This window comes from Antechinus flavipes, chromosome 5 (assembly GCF_016432865.1).
Source record: "Antechinus flavipes isolate AdamAnt ecotype Samford, QLD, Australia chromosome 5, AdamAnt_v2, whole genome shotgun sequence".
In the NCBI taxonomy this organism is placed as follows: Eukaryota; Metazoa; Chordata; class Mammalia; order Dasyuromorphia; family Dasyuridae; genus Antechinus; species Antechinus flavipes.
Window position 1 is genome coordinate 227,137,008 of NC_067402.1, and position 22,451 is coordinate 227,159,458.

The 22,451-nt window shown below is 36.4% G+C and overlaps 1 protein-coding gene across 2 annotated transcripts in view; it reads right to left on the minus strand.

Moving 5' to 3' along the window:
• DIP2B (disco interacting protein 2 homolog B) overlaps positions 1-22,451 on the minus strand; it is a 211,151-nt gene that overhangs the window by 32,637 nt on the left and 156,063 nt on the right. For both annotated transcript variants that reach the window (XM_051963695.1, XM_051963694.1), the window contains 10 exons: positions 21,441-21,580; positions 15,953-16,089; positions 15,403-15,483; positions 13,940-14,067; positions 9,758-9,872; positions 6,173-6,374; positions 3,232-3,341; positions 3,028-3,108; positions 2,212-2,335; positions 529-650 (listed from right to left, as the gene is read on the minus strand). In XM_051963695.1, coding sequence (XP_051819655.1) covers positions 529-650; positions 2,212-2,335; positions 3,028-3,108; positions 3,232-3,341; positions 6,173-6,374; positions 9,758-9,872; positions 13,940-14,067; positions 15,403-15,483; positions 15,953-16,089; positions 21,441-21,580 — 1,240 coding nt within the window. The remainder of the gene's footprint in view (positions 1-528; positions 651-2,211; positions 2,336-3,027; positions 3,109-3,231; positions 3,342-6,172; positions 6,375-9,757; positions 9,873-13,939; positions 14,068-15,402; positions 15,484-15,952; positions 16,090-21,440; positions 21,581-22,451) is intronic.

Sequence of the window (22,451 nt, forward strand, 5' to 3'; positions counted from 1 at the left end):
TATATATTCTTGGAGCAATTTATGTCATTGGGACCCAATGTATGATATTAAAAAACAATTTTGTTCATACCATGGCAACAGATTACAACTATATTGGGGTATCACTGTTGGGCTTCTTTTAATATCATGCCAGATTATATTCCAAAGTAACAAAATCAAGAATAAGTCAGGATAGGGCAGAATGAAGAGATTATATGTGGAAAAGAATAAGAGAACTTTTGTGGGTTTTTAAGTAATAAAAATTACACATTCCTTCAATGGGCACCACAAACACTTATATTCTCTAACTCACTAATCATCATTGCAATAGAATGCTCTTGTATCTTCAGGCATTATATAAATAGAGGCAAGATTAAGGTAAAAAGATCTAGCAAAAATTAAAGTGAGTTTTCATGATATTCTTAAATGAACTCTAATCATTTTAAAGTGAAAACCAATTTGGAAAACCCCTGACAATCATTCAATTGTCTGAACCCAGATGGAATGGTGATCAAAACAACAACTAGCTTGATTACACTTAGCGCTTACATCAACAATCATGCGGACAGTGGGTAGTGTGGCAGTAAGATTCTGAGCATGAGGAGGTCGAACTGTCACAGGAATGCACCCAGCATATAGACAGCCATAGAACGCAGCAATTAACTCAATGCCTGCAAGGCAACAGGAGGGGACATTGTCACAGAATATCATATAACATGCCAAGTATTAGAACTCTCCACAACAGATATTTGTTCTGTTCATCAAATTATATACCAAATGGGTAATTCAGGTAAAATTTAAGCAGTGATGTTAGCAAGGAAGTTCACAAAGAGGTGAAAAGATCAAAGAAAACAAAAGAGAAAGACCAAGAAAATTAGTCCGTACATTTTATGGGGTAAAAATTGAGGTTCAAAAAAAGCTCAATGATATAATTTAATGGAAATAATGTAAAGACCCATGCTTAAGTCCTACAAAACCAACTGTACAAATACGAGATAGAAGAATCACAATTTAACAGCAGTTCATGTAAAAAAGACCTAAGAACTTAAATTGAAATGTTTCAATTAGGGGAGATGAAAGTCCTATGTATTCACTCTAGGTCAGATAACATTAGGAATATTGCTGTAACCTATTCAACATGTAAAGGACTACTTGCCATCTGGGGGAGGGAGTAGAGGGAGGGAGGGGAAAAATCGGAACAGAAGTGAGTGCAAGGGATAATGCTGTAAAAAATTACCCTGGCACGGATTCTGTCAATAAAAAATTACTTAAAAAAAACCAAAACATTAGGAGTATTGCTTTCAGGATTAGATACTAAACATTAAGAGGAACAGAAGAAAATGAGAAGAAGGAAAATGAAATGGGTGGAAGTTAGGCCCTCAGTGCAATGACGGGAGGAATGGGGGATGTTTAGTTAGTGGAAGGAAAGAAGAAAGTGGGGCTTATGCTGTATTCCAACATTTAAGGGTTCTCATGAAAAAGATTCATTAAATCTAGTCTGTATAATTTCAAGAGGCAGAATAAAGGTCAATTACTAGGAAGGATCAATTTTTAGTTATAAGAAGATAAATTTTAGTTTAATATAGAAAAGAAATTTTAAACAATTATGGTAATCCAAACAGAATGGGCTGCTTTCCTACTGAGGAAGCGTTCCCTGGAAATATTCAAATAAAGGCTGGAAAATATCTATAAAAGGGATCCTAAATCATGTAGGAGCTGGCTAGATGATCTCTACAAGTCTTCTCTTATTCTAAGACTCTATATAATGACAAGAGGAATATAAAGGGAATGGAGTATAAAGTATTAAGGAAAGAAACTGGGAAAGAGACAGGAATAAAGCACAATGCAAAGAATAACAGGACAATCTAAATATTTCAACTAGTAATCTTGCCACTATGCATACACAAATTGTCATCAAATAATTCTAACTTTCTTTTACTATGAAGAAGAGGTTGCTAGAGTAGTATGGAGAAAAACTACAGAAGAATCGAAAATAGCAATATGGAAACAATTTACAGTTTAATCACACCATAAAAATTCAAACATATAATTTCTACAACATTTCTGAGTCATGGTAATTTTAAAGATTAGTGAGTTAGAAATGACAAACGAAATATTCCTTATTCCTGAACTTGCAGAGTAGACATGCAGAGCCTTCAATGATTTTGAAGTTAAATGGCAAACAACTGAAGCTTGGGATTAAAGAATAATGATTCTTGTCCAAAATCTTACCAGGTGGATAAAGAAGTACTACGTTGTCTCCTGCATTTAAGTGTCCCTTATCATAAAGAATCCCTGCAATTCTCTCTGCTCTCTTATGAAGCTGAAGGCAACTGGCTGTGCACACAGTAGTTCCCTTTAAACAGAAGCAAAATGAAAAAATGAAAGCAAAAAAAACAATGCAAGGGCACCTAAGTGGTGTAGTGAATAGAGAATCAGGCCTAGAGTCAGGAGTATCTGAATTCAAATATGACCTCAGATGCTTGACACTTATTAGCTGTGTGACTCTGGGCCAGTCATTTAACCCTGACTGCCTCGCTAAAAAACAAACTCACCTCAAATTCTCAATCTAAATGGATATTATGCCTTAGTAGATTATCCATATCAAATTCCGAATCCCAGTTCAAATTCTCTTTGCCATTCAGTAGTTAGTTTTGTGTTTCTTTATTCTTTTTGTTTGAAGTTTAGAAAATACATATTAATTTTATGTTAACTTATATCAAACATAATTAGAAAGATATGATTCCGGATTTTAAAAAGTTTATATTCAATGCAAGCCAAACTCCAAAATAAAAAAGTTTTGGATTATATATGCTGCTGCTTACTTCCATTAAAGATCTTAAGAACTGTCTGTCTTCTAAGAACAGGCAGTAGAATAAATTTTGCTGGCAAATAACAATTTAATCCTCTAATAATTTTGAAAAATCATCCTTATTTGTTATAAGGAAAAAAGCAGATTTCTTGTTTAGAATTTACATAGAGGATACTTTACTGAAAGAATGAAAAATCTATCAAAGATACACAGAATTCAGTGAAATTTTCAGCTACCTTGGCATTCAACAGAAGGAAGAGTATATGGTCAGGAGTGGCTTGGGCTCTCCACTGTAATACCTCTGCCAGGAACTGGTGCTGTAAACATAAAAATGAGAAAACAGGGTCAACAACCTGTGAATCCTAAGCTACCTCCTGTTTTACAGCTCCAATTTCTACCATAAGACTATCTACTGTGGGAAAAGTCATATCTGGACACACCTTTCTCACCAAATCATTCTCTTCAATTTGCCCAAGGTCTCTTCCTGCAGCTTGTGCAATTCGTTTTCCAGCAACCAGATTCCCAACCATCACAGAGGCAGGACCTACAACTATAAACAAGGATGAAATCACCTTAGAAATTAATCTCAAATTGTACGTCTCTGAAAGCATTTTCTGCCTTTATTCCACCATCTTGGTTCTCTCTCTTTCTAAAAGCATTTCCAAACAAAACTATAACTGGTTCATACCTAGCACTAATTTATTTTGCATCAATCAGAGGACAAAATTATAACTAAACCTAGGGATGCAGATCTGGAGAAAGAATCTTTGAGAAGGAATAATAATACTGGGTATTCAAGTAATGCTGTAAAATTTACAAAGGACTTCACATTTATTATCTCAGTTGATATTCACAATAATTGTGGGAATAGGTAATCACTGGTCTCATCATCTTTCTTTAATAGGGAAGAAAGATGGCTTTAGAGAGACTATGTAAGTAAATTACTTGGGATTGCACAGCAATTGCATCAAGAATTACTTTGCTTTTCAAATCTATGTTTGTTCTGATTCCAAGGTGAATTGCCACCTCCCTGGACTTTATAAAACTTAATAGATGACATCTAAATTGAGTAATGTACAGAGAGGGCAGTAATGATTTTTAAATAAATTAAGCATGTAATTCAATGTACTTTTGCGGGTATGTGTTTGTTCATCATACATTTCTCAGGAGGTGACATTAGTAGAATAACTACATTGCCAACAGTATTGTATTTATGCCTCATTCTCACCAGCTCAGGACAACTCCTCCATCTGTTCCTGGCAAATGAGAACCTGGCCATAGCATGGTCTCCATTTCTCCATGTTCTCACCCAGTTTTGATAACTTTGTCACTATGTTCATCTTCCCTTCTACACCTTCATCACTGTCTCTGTGCCTGGCATAGTTTGCAAACTACTTCATTTCTACTTATCTATTCATCCCCTTGCACTCTGAGATCTTGGCATACAACTTTAGGATTAACTAGTTTGAATGGCATATAAACAGGGGAAAAAGAATGATGCAGATTTAATACAGGATTCAAAGTACTATTAGTTTGAGCATCCAGGAGAATATGCTGACAGCTTCTCCAAACAGAATTCTTCATTTAAAAGGTACATATGATTTCAATTTCAATGTAATGGGATTTGGTGTCATTATGTTTAAATGTGAGTAGCATTACATACACACACACGCACATACACCATGTATGTAATTTTGATCCATGAATCCTTCCATCAGCTTCTTTATCCTACCTTTCTGAATATCAATCCTGATACCTAGTAAATATCATGTATTTCCTAATTAGGTAGGCAGTAGGTATCCAGTAAATGCTGATGATTAAAAATGTGTGTACCTAATTTTCAATCACAGATAACTACAATTCATATTACTACAGAGAAGAATCTACTTTATATAAATGTCTTACTAGATAAATAAATCTGCCACTATTTCCCAGAAAGACTGAGAGGTAGTAGAACTTTCAATAATTTACTGCTGTACTTTACAATTTTTTAGCAATATATTTTACAATTTTATCACAATTAAATACTACCATCTGCCTACTAATTCAAGCAGTTGCCATTGAAAGACAAAGGGTTAGAGTAGATTCTTTTTCTTTCTTTCTTTCTTATTTTTAAAAAGAGTATATTCTTGAAATATTACTGTGAAGAACACACTTATGGGCTGGGAAGAGGTAGTGTGTAGTGCAAGCATATTCATTAGGCTGATGACTCTGAGGACCTGATTTTAGTTTTGAGACACTAGTGAGTTCCTTCAGCTTTTTTCATCAGTTTCCTCATCAGTAAATGAAGACCTTAATCCAGACTGTTTTGAAGGTCTTTTTTTCTCAAACATGTGATTGTTTTTCAGTAATGTACAAACATGGGGGTCTTTCGTGCTATTAGCAGCAAATAAAAAATACTTAAGTTCTCAAAGAAAACAAATTATTAATAAAATTTGAAGCTACAAAGGCAACACAGTACAGTATAAATGTGGAATCCTATGACTTGGATTTGACCTCTAGTACGAACAAGTCACTGAACTTTTATAAGGTCTGGATTCTTCATAGGTAAAATGAAGGGATTAGTTTGGACTAGGGGATCTTACCCTCGGTTCCAAAGACAGATTTAAGGAGCCTGTTATCTTGGATGAGACTAATCTCTAATTCTTCAATCATGAATTAAACAAAAAAACCCATTATTCAAAAAAAAGGTCAATCAGCTCAGGCCTACATTCAAAATGATCTTAAAAGTTCCTTCTAACTCTGGATTTATGATCCTATGTAGAATCTAGTCTAAATTCTAATGACATGGTGATCTTCAAAATGCCAGGTTCCAAGAACCAGAAAATCATTTATTCCTTAATCCAAGTTTGCCCTAAACATAAACTTCTGAGTCCATTAACTTTTTAAAGCTTTATGGTGATTTGAGTTCAACTCATGTTTAGACTACAGACAATTTTGGTTAGGTGTGATATCCCCCATTGGTTTAAAACAAAGTTCGTTGAATATGTAAAGCAGTGAGCAATAATGCCAGGGAGAAAGATTTCCTAGTGGCCAGTTCTTCCCTTCAAGATTGTCCTTCTTGCTTGGGGTTTTGTTTCTACTTAGTCTGGATGCAGGATTCTGGTTACTGCATCAACTACAATCCTGCTCTCAGATCCCACAATAATGTAGGAAGGGTCATATCACAGAGAGGTGAATAGCAGGGATAGATAATGATAAATCTCAAGAAGGGAGCTTTTGTTGGTGCTTTGTTACCCATTGTGTTATGGCTTTTGCATAAGTCTTGTCACCTTAAAAAAAAGGGAAATGAAGAGAATCTAAATTATGGCAACTGAAGCAGGCTTGAATCACCTTTTTTCCTTTAAGTTATATTTTAGGCCCTTGGAGTTAAAACATTACCTGGTTGTTTTTGCCGGGGTTTTGGCAAATTGGTGACACATGTATGTGGGCACATAAGAATATTACAAGGATGCAGAGATCCCTCCAGAAAGTGCTGTTTTGTCTGAGATATATGGATTCCTCCAAGTGGAGTTTTTGGCAAAGTATTGGCTGGAACTAGAGCTAGACAGTATACCCCCACTTGATGAATGCTGTCAATTGCCTAGACAAACACAAAGAAAAATTATTAATTAATTAATTTTATTGTATGCAAGATTAGATCCTTCTACTGTATTTTATTTTAACACCCTAACTGCCCAGGGCCTCTTCCTCTCTCTCTATTATAGTTTTAGTTTAACATCAGGAAATTGACATGATAATACCCAGAAAGGACATAGTATTCCTTCCAGTTAAGTCTGAGGCAGAGTTGAAAAGTGAAAAACAATGAAAAAGCAGTCTGAATGAGCACACAGAAAGTAATTAATTTCCTCAATAAGCTCCTATGAGTCTGTGGCTGAGCTGAAAACTGGACCAAGCTGTCTTAGTCTTTCATTTGGTAAGTTAAGGCAGATTAACACTCCCCAGCCTAGCTAAATTTAAGCAAACTGGTTTTGTCACAGCAATTGCATATAAGTTTAAGGATGACGGGAGATGTGTCCTTAAAGGAAAATGGGTTAATGAGCAGAAGCAAAAGCCATCTTGAAATGGGCTGAGGCTTGAGTTGATGCACTGAGGTCCCAAGCACATGAGGCTAAATAGTAATTGGACCACACTCTATTAATATATAAGCTTGGAGAAAGAATGACCCCGCCCACTCTTTGTGCAAGTCCTGATGTGTTGTATAGGAAATGACGATTCTGGTGGGTGGAGGCAGGGGAGGGAAAAAAGAAGGGGAGGAGAGCTCAGGCCCACTTTCTCTGCTAGCTGGCTTCCTGTTTGTTTCTCTTCTTCTTTTTGCTTTTTTTGCTGAGGTAGTTGGGGTTAATTGACTTGCCCATGGTCATACAACCAGGAACTGTTAAGTGTCTGAGGCTGGATTTGAACTCAGGTCCTCTTGACTTCAAGGCTGGTGCTCTATCCACTGAGCCATCTCCTCCCCTTCTCTTCTTCTTTTTGCTTTTTGCTGAGGTAGTTGGGTTTCTCTTCTTCTTTTTGCTTTTTTTTTTTTTTTTTTTTTTTTTTTTTTTTTTTTGCTGAGGCAGTTAGGGTTAAGTGACTTGCCCATGGTCACACAACCAGGAATTGTTAAGTGTTTTCACTCCCCTGCCTCCACCCACCAGAATCGTCATTTCCTATACAACACATCAGGACTTGCACAAAGAGTGGGCAGGGGCCATTCTTTCTCCAAGCTTATATATTAATAGAGTATGGTCCAATTACTATTTAGCCTCATGTGCTTGGGACCTCAGTGCATCAACTCAAGCCTCAGCCCATTACATCTCCCGCTTTCTTTTGTTTTAGAACACAGGTGATCATGCCATCCCTGACTCCTCAGGGAGGTCAGAGCCCCCAAGGGGAGGTGATCACATCCTTCCTGACTTCTCAGGAAAGGAGGTGAAAGCACCGAAAAGAAGGTGATCACAACCCCCCCTGACTTCTCAGGAAGGGAGGTGAAAGCACTAAAATGGAGATAATCACTCCCTCCCTGACATCTCAGGAAGGGAGATGAAAAGCACCAAAGGGAAGTGGGGGTTGCTAGCAGGTTTCTGGGCTCAAGAGTCTTATTATGCACAAACCCATCAGCATGGGAGGTATTACACAAGCACATAGCAACAACGCAGAGGCTATTAGTGATGACTCTCCCCACAGTCAGTCCTAATAAGCAAAAGCAAAAAGAAGAAGAGAAACAAACAGGAAGCCAGCTAGCAGAGAAAGTGGGCCTGAGCTCTCCTCCCCCTCCTTTTTCACTCCCCTGCCTCCACCCACCAGAATCATCATTTCCTATACAACACATCAGGACTTGCACAAAGAGTGGGCGGGGGCCATTCTTTCTCCAAGTATATATATTAATAGAGTATGGTCCAATTACTATTTAGCCTCATATGCTTGGGACCTCAGTGCATCAACTCAAGCCTCAGCCCATTACACCATCTTATAAAGTAAGTAGGCACTAGGTCATGACACTATAAGAGAATGATGAGAAGTATTTTTTACCTTAAAATAATAGGGCCTAAATATATGCTTTTGAATTAAATTATTCTTTCTGCCTATTGATTTATCTTACCTACCTTGCATTTGTGTTTTTTCCATACAAACTTATGTGTGTATATGTTGTCTCTTCCGAAATCGTATAAACTCCTGAAAGATTTTTTTTTTTTTTGGTTTGGTTGGTTTTTTTAATCCCCAGTGCCTAGTACAGTGCCTGGTACACAGTAGGTTCTTTAAAATGCTTATTGACTACTTTATAAATGCACATTTCTAATAACATCTTTTTTATTTATATTTTGTGGCAAGTCAAGTTGTGTGTGTTACAATGAAGATTCATAATACCCCAGTGAAAGATGCAAGTGGATCTAATTTGTAGACTTTGCCTTGGGCAAATTCCTATATCCACATAATTTGCTTGGCTCTTCCATATATCATGTATTTTCATATTTCAGAGCTCTTGAATCATAGGAATGGTTTGAGGTAAGGAATAACACTTTGTAATGCCTCATAAATTGATAGGCAAAGGGATCATTCAGTTCAGTACACATTAAGTACCTACTATGTGCAAAGCTCTACAGACTGAAAGACAAAAAATGAAACTATCCCCTTAGGGAGCATGTATAAAGGCAGATAAGTATGAGGAGAGAGCTTTAACAGCTGGGAAAACCAGGGACATGAATAGAAAGCTATAGCAGCAGACCTGGGAAGGGAGGGAAGGCAAGGAAATCAAGGCAAGTTTTCACCAAGTTTTTATCATGCAATACATTTTCTATGTCAGATATAATATAAATGCTGTCTCTCTATGTCCAAATGCTACTCATTCTTTAAAGCATAACACAAATATTGCCTCCTCTATGAAATATTTTCTGATAGCCAATGATCAATTCCTTCTCTGAACATTCTCCATTTACAGTGTATACACTGTCTAGTGTTACTTTCTAGTTCATACAATTAGTAGTTTCCTGCTCCTTAGGGGTTGGAACCATTCTTTCCTTGAACCTACTAAAGCTCTACCACAGTTTTAGCCACCTAGTTATTGTTCAATAAATAGCTACTGGCTCACTGAAAACTGTAAATTGAAAATAGGTAACTATACAATGATCTCTAATTTTAGGGGTGGAAAAACAAATAAAGAAAATTGAAATTCTTTAACTCAAACTTATATAAAAAAAGACATGAATGACCTACAAAAGAGGAATGCAATTACTAGGTGGCAGCTAACTAGAAGGGTCTTCGTGATTCACTATTTGGACAAAATGAATGGTACCACTCAATCCTCTAACCTTTGCCAGCAGTACTCAAATATATGTGGATGACTGCTATAAAGAACAAGGTGGAGGCCACAATTTGCAGAAGAGATGAATGCTAACATCCTTATCAAGTCTAAATAATGACTCTTCTCTCTCTAGCAATAAAACTGATTGATCCTAACTACCCAAATCTGAGAGGATAATTTACCTGTAGCACTCGGCTCATCCACTGGAAGCTATCTTCCTCAGAGGCATCAGGACGCTGCTCTGCTACCACTACAATGCGCTCATCATAAAACACAGACACAGAGAAGACCGCAATCCTGAAAGGGAGAGATCATAAATACAATGTTGAAATGTGTATTCAAGCCCTATTGAAATGAAACGAAGCATGGAGCCCTGGGAAAAGCACTGTACTAAGAGCCACAAGAGCGCAGCTGGAATTCCAGTTATGTTCTTGCTAGCTGAGTGACCTTGAGCAAGTTTTGGTGTCTCAATTTCCATCATATGTAAAATAAGACTAGTACTTACACTGATTAATTCACAGAATTGTCAGGGGCTTACTTTTGTAAGTATATAAAAAAAGATCTGTGACCACAAATAATTAATGTGGGCTACTGCTATAGAGAAAGAGGACATCAATGCACGGAAGATTAATAGTAAGTGCCACTCATCCACACGAGGATCTGATGATACAAAGAAGAAACAAAACAGTCCTTGAGAAAATTACAATATAACAGAAGTCATAAAAGAAACAAAAAAAAATCACAACTAACAAACAGTACAGTATAAAATATCTGAGAAAGGAAACTACTTATAAATGAGGAGATTAGTGAAGGCTTCAGAAGAGAAGCTGGGCCTTGAAAATTTTCAGAAATGTGAGGAGACTGTTCTATGAATGGGAGACAGAAATATGGAGGCTGGATCTAGCCCTGGAATGTAAAGTATATCAAAGCAGGATCTTAGAAAGATAGGTGGAGCCAGATTATAGAAAGCCTTAAATCCCAGGGGAAAAAGTTTATACCAGAGGTTCTTAACCAAGGGATGTATGAACCTGGATGGAAAAAAAAATGACATTTTAAGTTCTCTAACCTCTAATTTCTTAGCATTTCCTTCAGTTACTTAAAATGTTTATTCTGAGAAGGGGTATACATGTTTCACTAGACAAAGGGGTACACAACCACAAAAAAGTTAAGAACCCCTGCTTTACAGGCCACAGGAAACCACTCTTTAAGCAAGGAAATGACATGGACAGATTTGTACATTAGAATGATTCCTACTGTAGTAAAGTGAAAGGGAGAGGGGAGAGTTCTAGCAGTAGGGTACCAGTCAGCAGATTATTTTTGTTCCAGTAGAGGCAATAGAGAATAGAATGAGAATATAAGTAGTAGACATGAAAAGAAGGAGGTAGATTTGAGAGGAATTGTGTAGTAAGAATTGATATGACTTGGCAACAGATTAGATATGAAAAAAAGGATAGAGTCAAGAATTGGATTGGATGTCTTCTAAGGTCTTTTTCAATTACAGATCTATGACTAATGGTGGTGCCATCAAAACAAAGAGAAAGTGGGTGGAGGGGATAGTTTGGAAGGAAAATGAGTTCAGCTTTCAACACACTGAATATGAAATGACAGCTGAAAATCCAAGTTGAGATATCAAGCAGGCAGCTGAATAAGTGGGATGAACTCTTACAATTCTGCTTTATAAAACAAAGTTAGACTAGGTCATATCCAATATTTCTCAATTACATGTAAAGTTTTTTTTAACCTTCATTTTTAAAAATTCTGAGTTCCAAACTTTTCCCCTCCCTTTTGTTTCTCCCTGACTCCTTAAGAAGGCAAGCAGTGTAAAAATTATATACAAAGTCATGCAAAACTTATTTCCATATTAGCCATGTTACAAAAGAAAACAACACACACACACACACACACACACATACACACACACACACACACAACAAGAAAAATGAAATAAGAAAAGTATGTTCCAATCTGTGCTCAGTCTGGATTAGAGATAAAGATTTGTAAATCATCTGCACAATGTTTCTTGCACAAAGGTGATGATTCTTGAAGCCATGTTGTTTTTCAGTTGCATCTGACTCTGCATGACTCTATTTGGGATTTTCTTGGCAAAGATACCGGAATGGTTTGCCATCTCCTTCTCCAATTCATTTTACAGAAGAGGAACTGAGGCAAACAGAATTAAATGACTTGCCCAGGATCACCTAGCTAGTCAGTATCTAAAGCCAGTTTTGAGCTCCATTCTGTAATCAGCCAGAAACCAGTACTTCACTATCCATTGCCAGGACTATTAGGCAGGGCCAAGAACTCACCACCTAATACCATGTTTTCATCCTACTTCCTAGCCTTCCACCTCTCCTTTAGGGACTGATCTTCAAATCACTTACCATTGTTTTGGAGAAAGGAAGGGCAATGGCTCCACACAGAATTCTGGAACTTACTTGTTATTATCTATATTCAAGCTTTAATGCATATATTGTTTTCTCTCAAAAAAATATGAATTCTTTAAGGGTAGGAGCTGTTTCACTGAAGGACAGGATTCCAAATTTAGAGCTGAAAGGAGGCTTCTTAGTCCAACAGCCTCTCTGAAGAGATGAGGACAGTAAAGCTGTGAAGTGACCAGCCCAAGAGAACACTGGGAATAGATGATGGAAAGTGCATCTGATTTAGGGTCAGCTTTCCCTAAGGCTAGTTCTCGGGCCATACTCTGTTCTGCTGCCTCTCACTTTCATTTTGGTTCTTGTATTCCTTGTCCCTGGTACAGTACTTGGAACACAGTAGATGCTTAATAAATGTTTTTTGGACTGGACTGAAGTGGGAGACTGGAAAATCCATATCTGGTGTGTGGAAAGAATGAAGAAAAGAGCACCTGAGAGGGTGATGGAAGATAATAGAGGAAAGCACCCAGAATGAATGTGTGGTCCCTAATGAATATCTGATGTCTTATAAAACCCAATAGTCTTTTCTTAGGTCTCCTCTTCCATGGTCTTTTGGCAACCTTACACACTGATGGTCATTCTCTCTTCCTCTAGACTTTGAGAAGGCAAACAATTTGATAAATCATGCAAAACAAAAACAGAAGCTTCTTAAGCTAGTATTTGAATCTACAATCCAGCTCCCATATCCCCTTTCTATTACTCTCTACTTCTTACTTCTTGGGACTCTGTATTTCAGATAAACTGGACTAATGTTTCTTGAACTCAATAGGCTACTTTCTGTACATCTATAGAACGTGTGGACATTCTCTTCTTATCCTTGCCTTTCAGAGTCTTTCATTTCCTTCAATAATTATAGTTAGCACCTCAAAGCTAAACTTAAGGTGCTATTTTCTCCATGAAACCTTTCTTGTATTCTTTTCTTCCTCATTTTTTTTGAAGCGCTACATTTTAAAGTGGGAATCTTTCCTCTCCCCTAAAACACCTCCCTAGACTTCCAACATAGTTCTTAGCATAGCATCCTGAATGTAGAGGAGCTTAATAAATGTGTCAAAAATAAATTGCTTTAGAGGTCAAAAACAATTTTTTTTTAAAGGGCAGGTATGTGACAATAAGAACAACCATGGGTGAAAAAACAGGTAATATAAAGCTATTATAATCCAAGTCAATATAATACTTTTTTAAAAACAACAATAACAAACCAAGAATCTAAGCAATCTGACAGTCAAAGTTCTAGGCAGACATGACTAATAAACCAGTATTTTTATGGATTTGAGAAAATGTAACTGGGAGAAAAATAAAATATTTTTTAAAAAAAAGAAACCTTTCCTGGTCTACCTAAAACCTAGAGTGTTCTCTCTGATGTACCTCCAATTTATCCTGATGGCATAGTGGATAAAGCACCAGGCCTGGAGTCAAGAAGACTGATCTTTCTGAATTCAAATCTGGCCTTATAGACACTTACTAGCTGTGTGACCCTGGACAAGACACTTTACTCTATTTGCCTCAGTTTCCTTATCTGTAAAATGAGCTGAAGAAGGAAATGACAAATCATTATAATATCTTTGCCAAGAAAACCCCAAATGGAGTCATGAAGAATTGGATACTACTAAAAATGACTGAACATATCTTGTAGGTAGATGGTTATTTGTATAAAACGTGAAATCAGGAAGTGAAATTCCATTTCCTGAAAGCAGGAACTGGTTTTTTTTTGCCTTTCTTTATACTTCTGGCATTTAGCTCAGTGCTTGGTACATGGTAAATACATAAAGCCTGGTTCATTTGACTTCACTTGGGAACAGGGAATTCAGTACTTTTAAACATGTTCTGTGTCACAAAGGTAACTTGCTATAAAAACTTGAGTATAATCATTCTATCAAGAATTCTTAGCCCTCATCTAATGCTTGAAGCATATTTAAATTTTCTACCACTCACCTGCCCCTATAGACAGTTTTTATTGATTCAACTGCCAATCCAGTTGCAACAATGTCATCAGCATTATGTCTTCGGCCACTAACTATCTGCAACCCATCCATTTTTCCGACCACGAATACAAGACTACCCTGAAAAATAAAACATAGCAGCCAATAGGTATCTGACTAGAGGGAACATATATCTGTTTCAGTATATCTACTTGACTTAAAATTGCCTGCTCCAGACAGAAGGCATTCTCTCCTATTTGTTTCCTGAATAGAATATTAGGCTAAAACCTTAAAAATACAAAAGCACAATGAGTGATCCCATATTTTTTCATATTAGTTAGTTGCACAACTTATTTTCCTGATCCAGAACTAAATGTTAGCCTATTTTTATTCTAAATAATTCAAGTAACACACTTACTGATTTACATGTTACATTTATATAAGACAGGAATCAGGAAGAACAAAAATTCTCAAGTGGAATCTGGTTTCTTGGTTTTTTCAAGGACAAACTTACATTTGTATAAAAAGAAACCATGAGATACTTATTCATATGTTATTCAGGATCAATCTGTAGGGTCAAGGCAAATGGAAACATCACATGCTGGTGTTTTGTGTAGGTCAATCAAGGTGAAGAGAAGGCATTTCATTCTTGTTAGAAGCCCCAAAACATTGCTTACAAGGTAGTCTAGCCAACATTTCTTTTCACTGTCACTTTCCTGAATTTTGCAAATATACTTCAATCCTGGTTATAAAGGACCATGGTAACTACATTACCATGGTAGTACCTCCTTTATTTATTTATTTTTATTATTGAAGCTTTTTATTTTCAAAATATATGCAAGGATAAATTTTTCACCATTGACCCTTGCAAAACCTTGTGTTCCAATTTCCTCTCCCTTCCCCCTACCCTCTTCTCCCTTAGATCGCAAATAATCCAATATGTTAAACATGTAAAAATATATGTAAATCCAATATAGGCATACATATTTAAACAATTATCTTGCTTCACAAGAAAAATCAGAAAAAATGAGAAAGAAAATAAAATTCAAGTAAACAACAATAAAAGAAGTGAAAATGCTATGTTGTGATCCACACTCAGTTCCCACAGATCTCTCTCTGGGTGTAGATGGTTTTCATCATCATGAGATCATTGGAACTGGCCTGAATCCTTTTTAAAAGTAATTTTTTACTACCTTCCTATAAATTAAAATGTGTTCATCAAAACAAATTTGACAAATATAATTGCATAATGATAACTCTGAAAATTAGAAATATCTTATTTTATGGAGCCAAATAAACTAGGCAGCCAAAGCAATACCACCTGCTTCATAAAATAGGTTATAATTTTTATTGAAACTATTTTAATTAATAAATCATGTTTCACAGTCCTACCAGACTACTGAAATAATAAAAATCTGATTGCTCAGTATTTCATCTTGAATATAAAGAAAACATGAAAAATGAAGTATTACTTACTGGCCCAACAAATCCAAGCAATCCTGATCGGACAAAGGGTACTTCTCCAATAGGAGACCCTGCAGCATTAGTTGGAATCACCTAAAAGGAAAAAGTCAAATGATTTGAAGTAACATAATAATTTAAAAATATTTTATTTGATCAAAGTCACTAATACATTACATGTTTTAGTTAGACACTGTTTGTTTTTAAAAATCACTCCCAGGTTTTGAACAAAGTAAAGGAAAGGAAAAGAGAAGGAAAAAAAGTTGGGAATTTCAATGTATAAATTCAAGGAAGTACTTTTCTTCCTTTTAATTACATTTTTAAAATACTGTTTTTCTACCATACATCTATCCATTTGCTTATTTAGCACTCAAAATCAGGCATATGTAACTACCTGAACAAAATCCATATTGGAGAATTGAAAAAATTTCATCATTCCAAAATTGACAGTTTCATGTCATCTAGAACTGAATCTTCCAAAAACAGAGAGAACTACTGTGTGGGAATCTTGTTCTTACAAAATTAGGAGGTGACTAGAAGGTAAAATATAAGATAAGATAGATACCTCAAATGTGTTTTTAGTCACACCAGCAAGTCCAAAGTACATCATGCCTCCTGTTCTGGAGCTGACGCAAATTTCTCCAATTTCATCTGTTTTGCAGAGGTGGGGGGGTCCATCTGGTTTTACAATGCACATCATCCCTAATGCATGGAAAGTATGGTTCATGAGCATGTATCACCAAATGATTTAAACCATTCATGGGAATGTTGGAATAGTTGATATCATCCTATTCTCTTTCATGAGATCACAGTCATAAATTGAGAGCTAAAAGAAACTTCTGAAGCCATCCAGAAGAGGGGAGAGTCATTTTTTTTTCTGCCAAGGCCATTTAGAAATTTATAACATCATTTGCAGGCCATACAAAATTATCAACTTACAGAACTCAAGCAGTGGCAAGCTTTCAACACATTATTACCTGCAACAGTTACTTTAGCAAATGATTTCTTAAGACTCATATGGCTTGCAGATAGTCCCTATCCCTGATATCTAGACAGTTAACCAAAGGAGCTGTAGATTTATGAAGTTTATAAACTTGGATAAGAAAAAACTGCATCTTTATCTCCAGTAACTTCTACATTAAAATTAGCATTTTTAAAATAATAAATGTAATCAACCAACAAAAATAATATTAGCAGTACTGTGACTTTTGTCATCAATAGAACTCACAGATATTTAAATATTACATTGTTATGAGAACTCAAAAGATTGTTCATGCTCACCATTACTTTGAAATAACAACAGATTTAACTGCTCAATCATATGATTACAATTTTCTTCTTTATAGGCTATAGAGGGGGCAAGAACTCTGAAAAGGTATACTTAAGACTCAGTATGACTGATTTAATCTTACAACAAGATATTAACTCAGTGGAATTGATGAGATAATGGTTCCCTAGTGATATGATTGGCTTATACTCAGTATGATGAATTGATGTAATTGTAATAGAGTATTTAAGAGGTCAGAGTCAGACAGAAGTCAGAGACTGAGATGTGTAGAATATAAAGAAAACATGAGGAATGAAGTATTCTCCATTCAGCTGACTGACTGGCTGACTGGAAAAGACAAGAGACTGTAGACTGGCTGGCTGAATGAGACTGCTGGCACAGACTGGGAAACTGAAGGAGACAATAAAGACTCTGGACTTTATTCCCGATTATTCTCGTGGTGATTATTTTGCTGAGACCAGTGTTGGTCCCAAAACCCTCCAGAAAGCTAGCCAGGACATTACATTTTGGCACCTGAACGTGGACGTAAAGATTTGCAATCAGCAGTTTGACTGACACACTTGTGAGTTCGATGGAGAAGTCCCCGTGACCCAGAAATAGGGTGAGTACAAAAACAGACAAGCAGGAAACTTTGGTAAAGGCTAAACTAGTGTTTCAGCTGAAATAGAACAAATGCTTAGAAAAGAACCTTCCCCACTCCAAAGGAAGTGTGTAGAATGCATAACTAAGCTAATAAGAAACCAAGGTTTGATTGTAACTTGGAAGCAAATCATTGGACTCTGAGAAACATTAGAGTACTTGTCTCTTTGGTTCTCCAAGGAAGAAAAATTAGAGCCAGATAAGTAGAAACTAGTGGGAGAACAATTAACTGAATATTACAATGACAATGGTTCTGATTCAATTCCTAAGGAAACATTCTATATGTACAATATAATCCAATTGGCTTTAAAGAATCCTACAAGTACTGACAAAGTAGCTGAAAAGCATGAAGAATTGGACAAGAAAGGAGTTGAATACAGTGCTGATGAAATTAAGGAGTATGGTGCTTCTCAATCAGCACCCTCTTTGTAGCAGCTTTGTCCACCCCCTATGACACAATTACAAAGGGCACTAATTAAAGCTAAAAATGAACATAATAGATCTGATTTAAAAATAGAAGTATAGCCTGTGATTAAAGAGTTTGATTCTTCAGATCAAGAAAAAAGAAAATACACTGTTTAATCTAGAAATTATCAAAGATCTGAAAAGGGCTTGTACTCTTTTTTTTCCCCCCTCTAATGCTAAACTTTATTTATTTATTTATTTTCATGCTTATAAACTTTTTATTGACAGAACCCATGCCAGGGTAATTTTTTACAACATTATCCTTTGCACTCATTTCTGTTCCAATTTTTCCCCTCCCTCCTCCAGATGGCAAGCAGTACTATACATGTTAAATATATCACAGTATGTCCTAGATACAATATATGTGTGCAGAACCGAACAGTTCTCTTGTTGCACAGGAAGAATTGGATTCAGAAGGTAAAAATAACCCGGGAAGAAAAACAAAAATGCAAACAGTTTACATTCATTTCCCAGTGTTCTTTCTTTGGGTGTAGCTGCTTCTATCCATCATTGATCAAATGAAACGGAGTTAGATCTCTTTGTCGAAGAAATCTACTTCCATCAGAATATATCCTCAAACAGTATTGTTGTTGAAGTATATAATGATCTCCTGATTCTGCTCATTTCACTTAGCATCAGTTCATATATACGTCTCTCCAAGCCTCTCTGTATTCATCCTGCTGATCATTTCTTACAGAGCAATAATATTCCATAACATTCATATACCACAATTTACTCAACCATTCTCCAATTGATGGGTATCCATTCATTTTCCAGTTTCTAACCACTACAAACAGGGCTGTCACAAACATTCCTGCACATACAGGTCCCTTTCCCTTCTTTAGTATCTCTTTGGGGTATAATCCCAGTGGTAAGGCTTGCACTCTTTATGGGTCTACATCATTTTATGATATTAGAAAAGTTGGCTTTTGAAGTTTTAACCCCTAATGATTGGAAATCTACAGCAAGAACATGTTTATAACCTGCACAAAACTTGTTGTGGCTTTCTGAATATAATGAACTCTGTAGAACACAACCCAACGAAATAGGCAACCTGGAGTTAATATACCAGTCACCTCTGATCAATTAACAGTTTTAGGTCTGTATGCAGACAATTTGGCGCAGATTAATTACCCTATACCAGCATATGATCAAATTGCTGTTGCTGCTGCTGCTGCTGCAATCAAAGCATGGGACACCCTCCCAGGAAGATAAGATAGAGGGGAAACCTTCACAAAAATAGCACAAGGTCCCAATGAACCTTTTGCTGATTTTGTGGGACATCTGCAGACAGCTGTTACAGGAACTATTGATGAAAATGCAAGTACAGGAATTATGAAAAGACAATTTACTAAGGAAAATGCTAATGAGGTTTGTAGAAGAATTATACTAGGACTACCCAAGGATGCTACTTTCGAGGACATCATAAGACACTGTGCCATAGTAGACACAAATACCTTTTATACCCAGGCTATGATGCAGACTTCTTCAGATCTGAACATGGGAAGGCAGGTCCCTTTTGGCAAAGAGACTTCCAGAGAGACTCGCCAATGCTTTCAATGTGGTAAACTGGGCATCTGAAAGCTCAATGTTGGCATGGAAGACATAGTATGAGAACAAGACCCACAACCACATGTTCAAAATGCAATAGAGGCTTCCACTGACTCAGGGAAACGGGAAGTGGGGGCCAGCTGAAGGGCCCGAGGCAAAAAAACATTTGGGGCATGATAGCAGCTGATGTTACACCCAGAGAGTCTTTAGAAGTTCAGTACTCAGACATGATCAGTCAAGAAGCAATCTGATGGGGAAAAGTGCCTATCACTTTAAAGAGCATGGCAATTATAGCAGTTGACTCATGAACATCAAAAATTGATGAAATGACTGATGCAGGACTTCAAAACTCTCAGGAATCATTGGATTCCCTGAGACATAATAAAACTGTTGCAGGTCTTCAAAATCTACAGGAATCACTGGATTCCCTAACAAATGATGAAACTGTTGCAGGACTTCAAAACTTGCAGGAATCATTGGATTCCCTGACATGTGAAGTAATGGACAACAGATTGATTTTGGATGATCTCTTAGCTGCCGAAGTAGGTGTAAGTGTAATTGTTATCTATATACCTTCCTTCTAGGACTTATGGACATATATAATTCCTCATGTTGATTCATATTGTTTGTTATATCACTACTTGCATATATAATTCATGTCTGTTACACCAAACTGAGCCTGCGCCAGCTGTGAGGAGAGCCATTACTACTAGGCTGTGCTATATTGCTATGTGCTTCTGTAATATTTCCCATGTTAAAGGATTTATATATACCTGTTTCAATTTCAGACCCCCCATTTCCCTTTGGTGTTTTCATCTCCCTTTCTGAGTAGTCAGGAAGGGTGTGATCACCTGCTTTTTGGTGTTTTTACCCCCCTTTCTGAGAAGTCAGGGAGGGTGTGATCACCTCCTTTTGGGGGTTCTCACCTCCCTGAAAAGTCAGGGAGGGTGTGACCTCCTGTGTTCTAAAACAAAAGAAAGTGGGAGATGTAAAGGGCAGGAACTCTGAAAAGGTATACTTAAGACTCAGTATGATTGATTTAATTTTACAACAAGATATTAACTCAGTAGAATTGATGAGATAATGGCTCCCTAGTGATATAATGAATTGAGGTAATTGTAATAGAATATTTACGAGGTCAGAATCAGATAGAAGTCAGAGACTGAGATGTGCAGACTGCTAACTGGCTGAGACCAGAGATTGTAGGCCGGCTGAATGACTGAGACTAATGGCAGACTGGGAGACTGAAGGAGACAATAAAGACTTTGGACTTTATTCCTGACTATTCTTATGGTGATTATTCTACTGAGACCAAGGCCAAGGCCTTCCAGAAAGCTAGCCAGAACATTACAATAGGTTATACTTCAATATAAATACTTTCCTTTGCAATTCTATGTACCCTATTTTAAAGCATTTAAAGAGATTATTTTGACAGTAGAACTAAAGATTTCACTCAACTACCAAAGGAGTCCTTAATATAAGAAAAGATTTAAAAACTTTCAATTTAGTCCAGATGAAGATGTAGCCCCAAAGAAGAAAAGTAACTAGTGAAAGTGACAAAGGAAGCTGAATAGCAAAGCTAGGATTTGAACCTAGGTCTCAAGACTCCAATGTAGTGCTTTTTCCACTTAATATTACACTATATTCAAAATTGCTAGGTATAAAATTAGTCATACTCAATTTATACATGAATCAGTAATTTTCTTTATGTCATCTCCTGATTTGAGAAGCTGCTTTGCTTTCCTTGGGTAATTTATGTGGGATTGTTGGTTTTGGTAGTAGTTGTAGGTCTTTAGTAGAATGATAGTAATTACTGTAATACCTCACCTATGCTGGATAGGCATTTCTGGACAATGAAAACCATATTACCCCCCTACAATGAGCACTTCCTTCCATTGGAAAACTTTGTTCATAATCTAATTAAGATTTTCCAGTGATGACTAATTGAGAATGTAAGAGCCTTAACAGGAGCTACATACACCACTTGACATAAAAATGTCCTAATTCTGATACAGGATTCCTAGCCTCTTATATCCTAATTTATCAGATCCCACAAGTTCCAGGAACATACACTTAAAAAAAAACCTAGATGACACTTCCTGTGACTTACCTCCAGGCATCACATGTCCCACATCTTGCACTGTAAGAGCTGAATTTTTGTCTTCAGTATTGACACGGATTACCCCATAACTTAAGCCATTCATTGAAAGAATAGCTCGTCCTGGCAAAGGGGCTCCTGGAACTCCAGGTCTAAGAAGAAAAAACCAAACTGATTTGAAGTCTAATATTTTTAATTATAATAGTAATTCTTTCTGTACATCAGAAAACCCAATATATTTTTAAAGTACCACAGTCATAGAATCACATCATAGAATGACCAGAAGAATGGCTAAGTTTTCATCAGTGTAGAAATATGCTCTTAATTTCAACTCAACAATTATTTTTTAGATGTTTACTATATGCAAAGCAACATATGAAACCTTGGAATTGGGGAGAAACAAAGTTTATATATATATGATACACATAGGTAACTATAACAGGCACATTATTGAGAATATAAGGTTCAAGGGGGAAAATTTATTACTGATTGGTGAAAGTGGGAAAATGAGAGATTTCATGGAGAAGCTATCATTGAAGTTGAGCTTTAAAGGGTAAATAGGAATTAAATAAATAAAAGGGGTAGGAAGAAAGCATACTTCAGTCACAGAGAATAGTGTGAATAAATGAATGGAAATGGAAATATGGAGGGGATAGAAACACTCTAGTTTTGATAGGAACATGAGAATAAAGTAAGGCCTGAAAGATGAGACAGCATCAGATAGTAAAAAGTCTTAAATGCCAAGCAAAAGCATTTGAACAATAGTGGGCAGGGAATATAGAGTCACTGAAGAATTTTTCAGCAGAGGAGCAACATCTGCAAAATTAACTTGGTATTAATAAGGATGGTTTAGAGGGGGAAGACAGTAATAACACAAAAATGTGTTAGGAAGCTATGGAAAAAGTTCAAGAGAATAGTAAAAAAGGGCCTATGTTAGCATAGACATAGCAAAAAGGAAGACTTTTGTGATGCAGTTTTCTGTTATCTGCTATAATCAAGAAAGCTTATTTTAAGTCCACAATA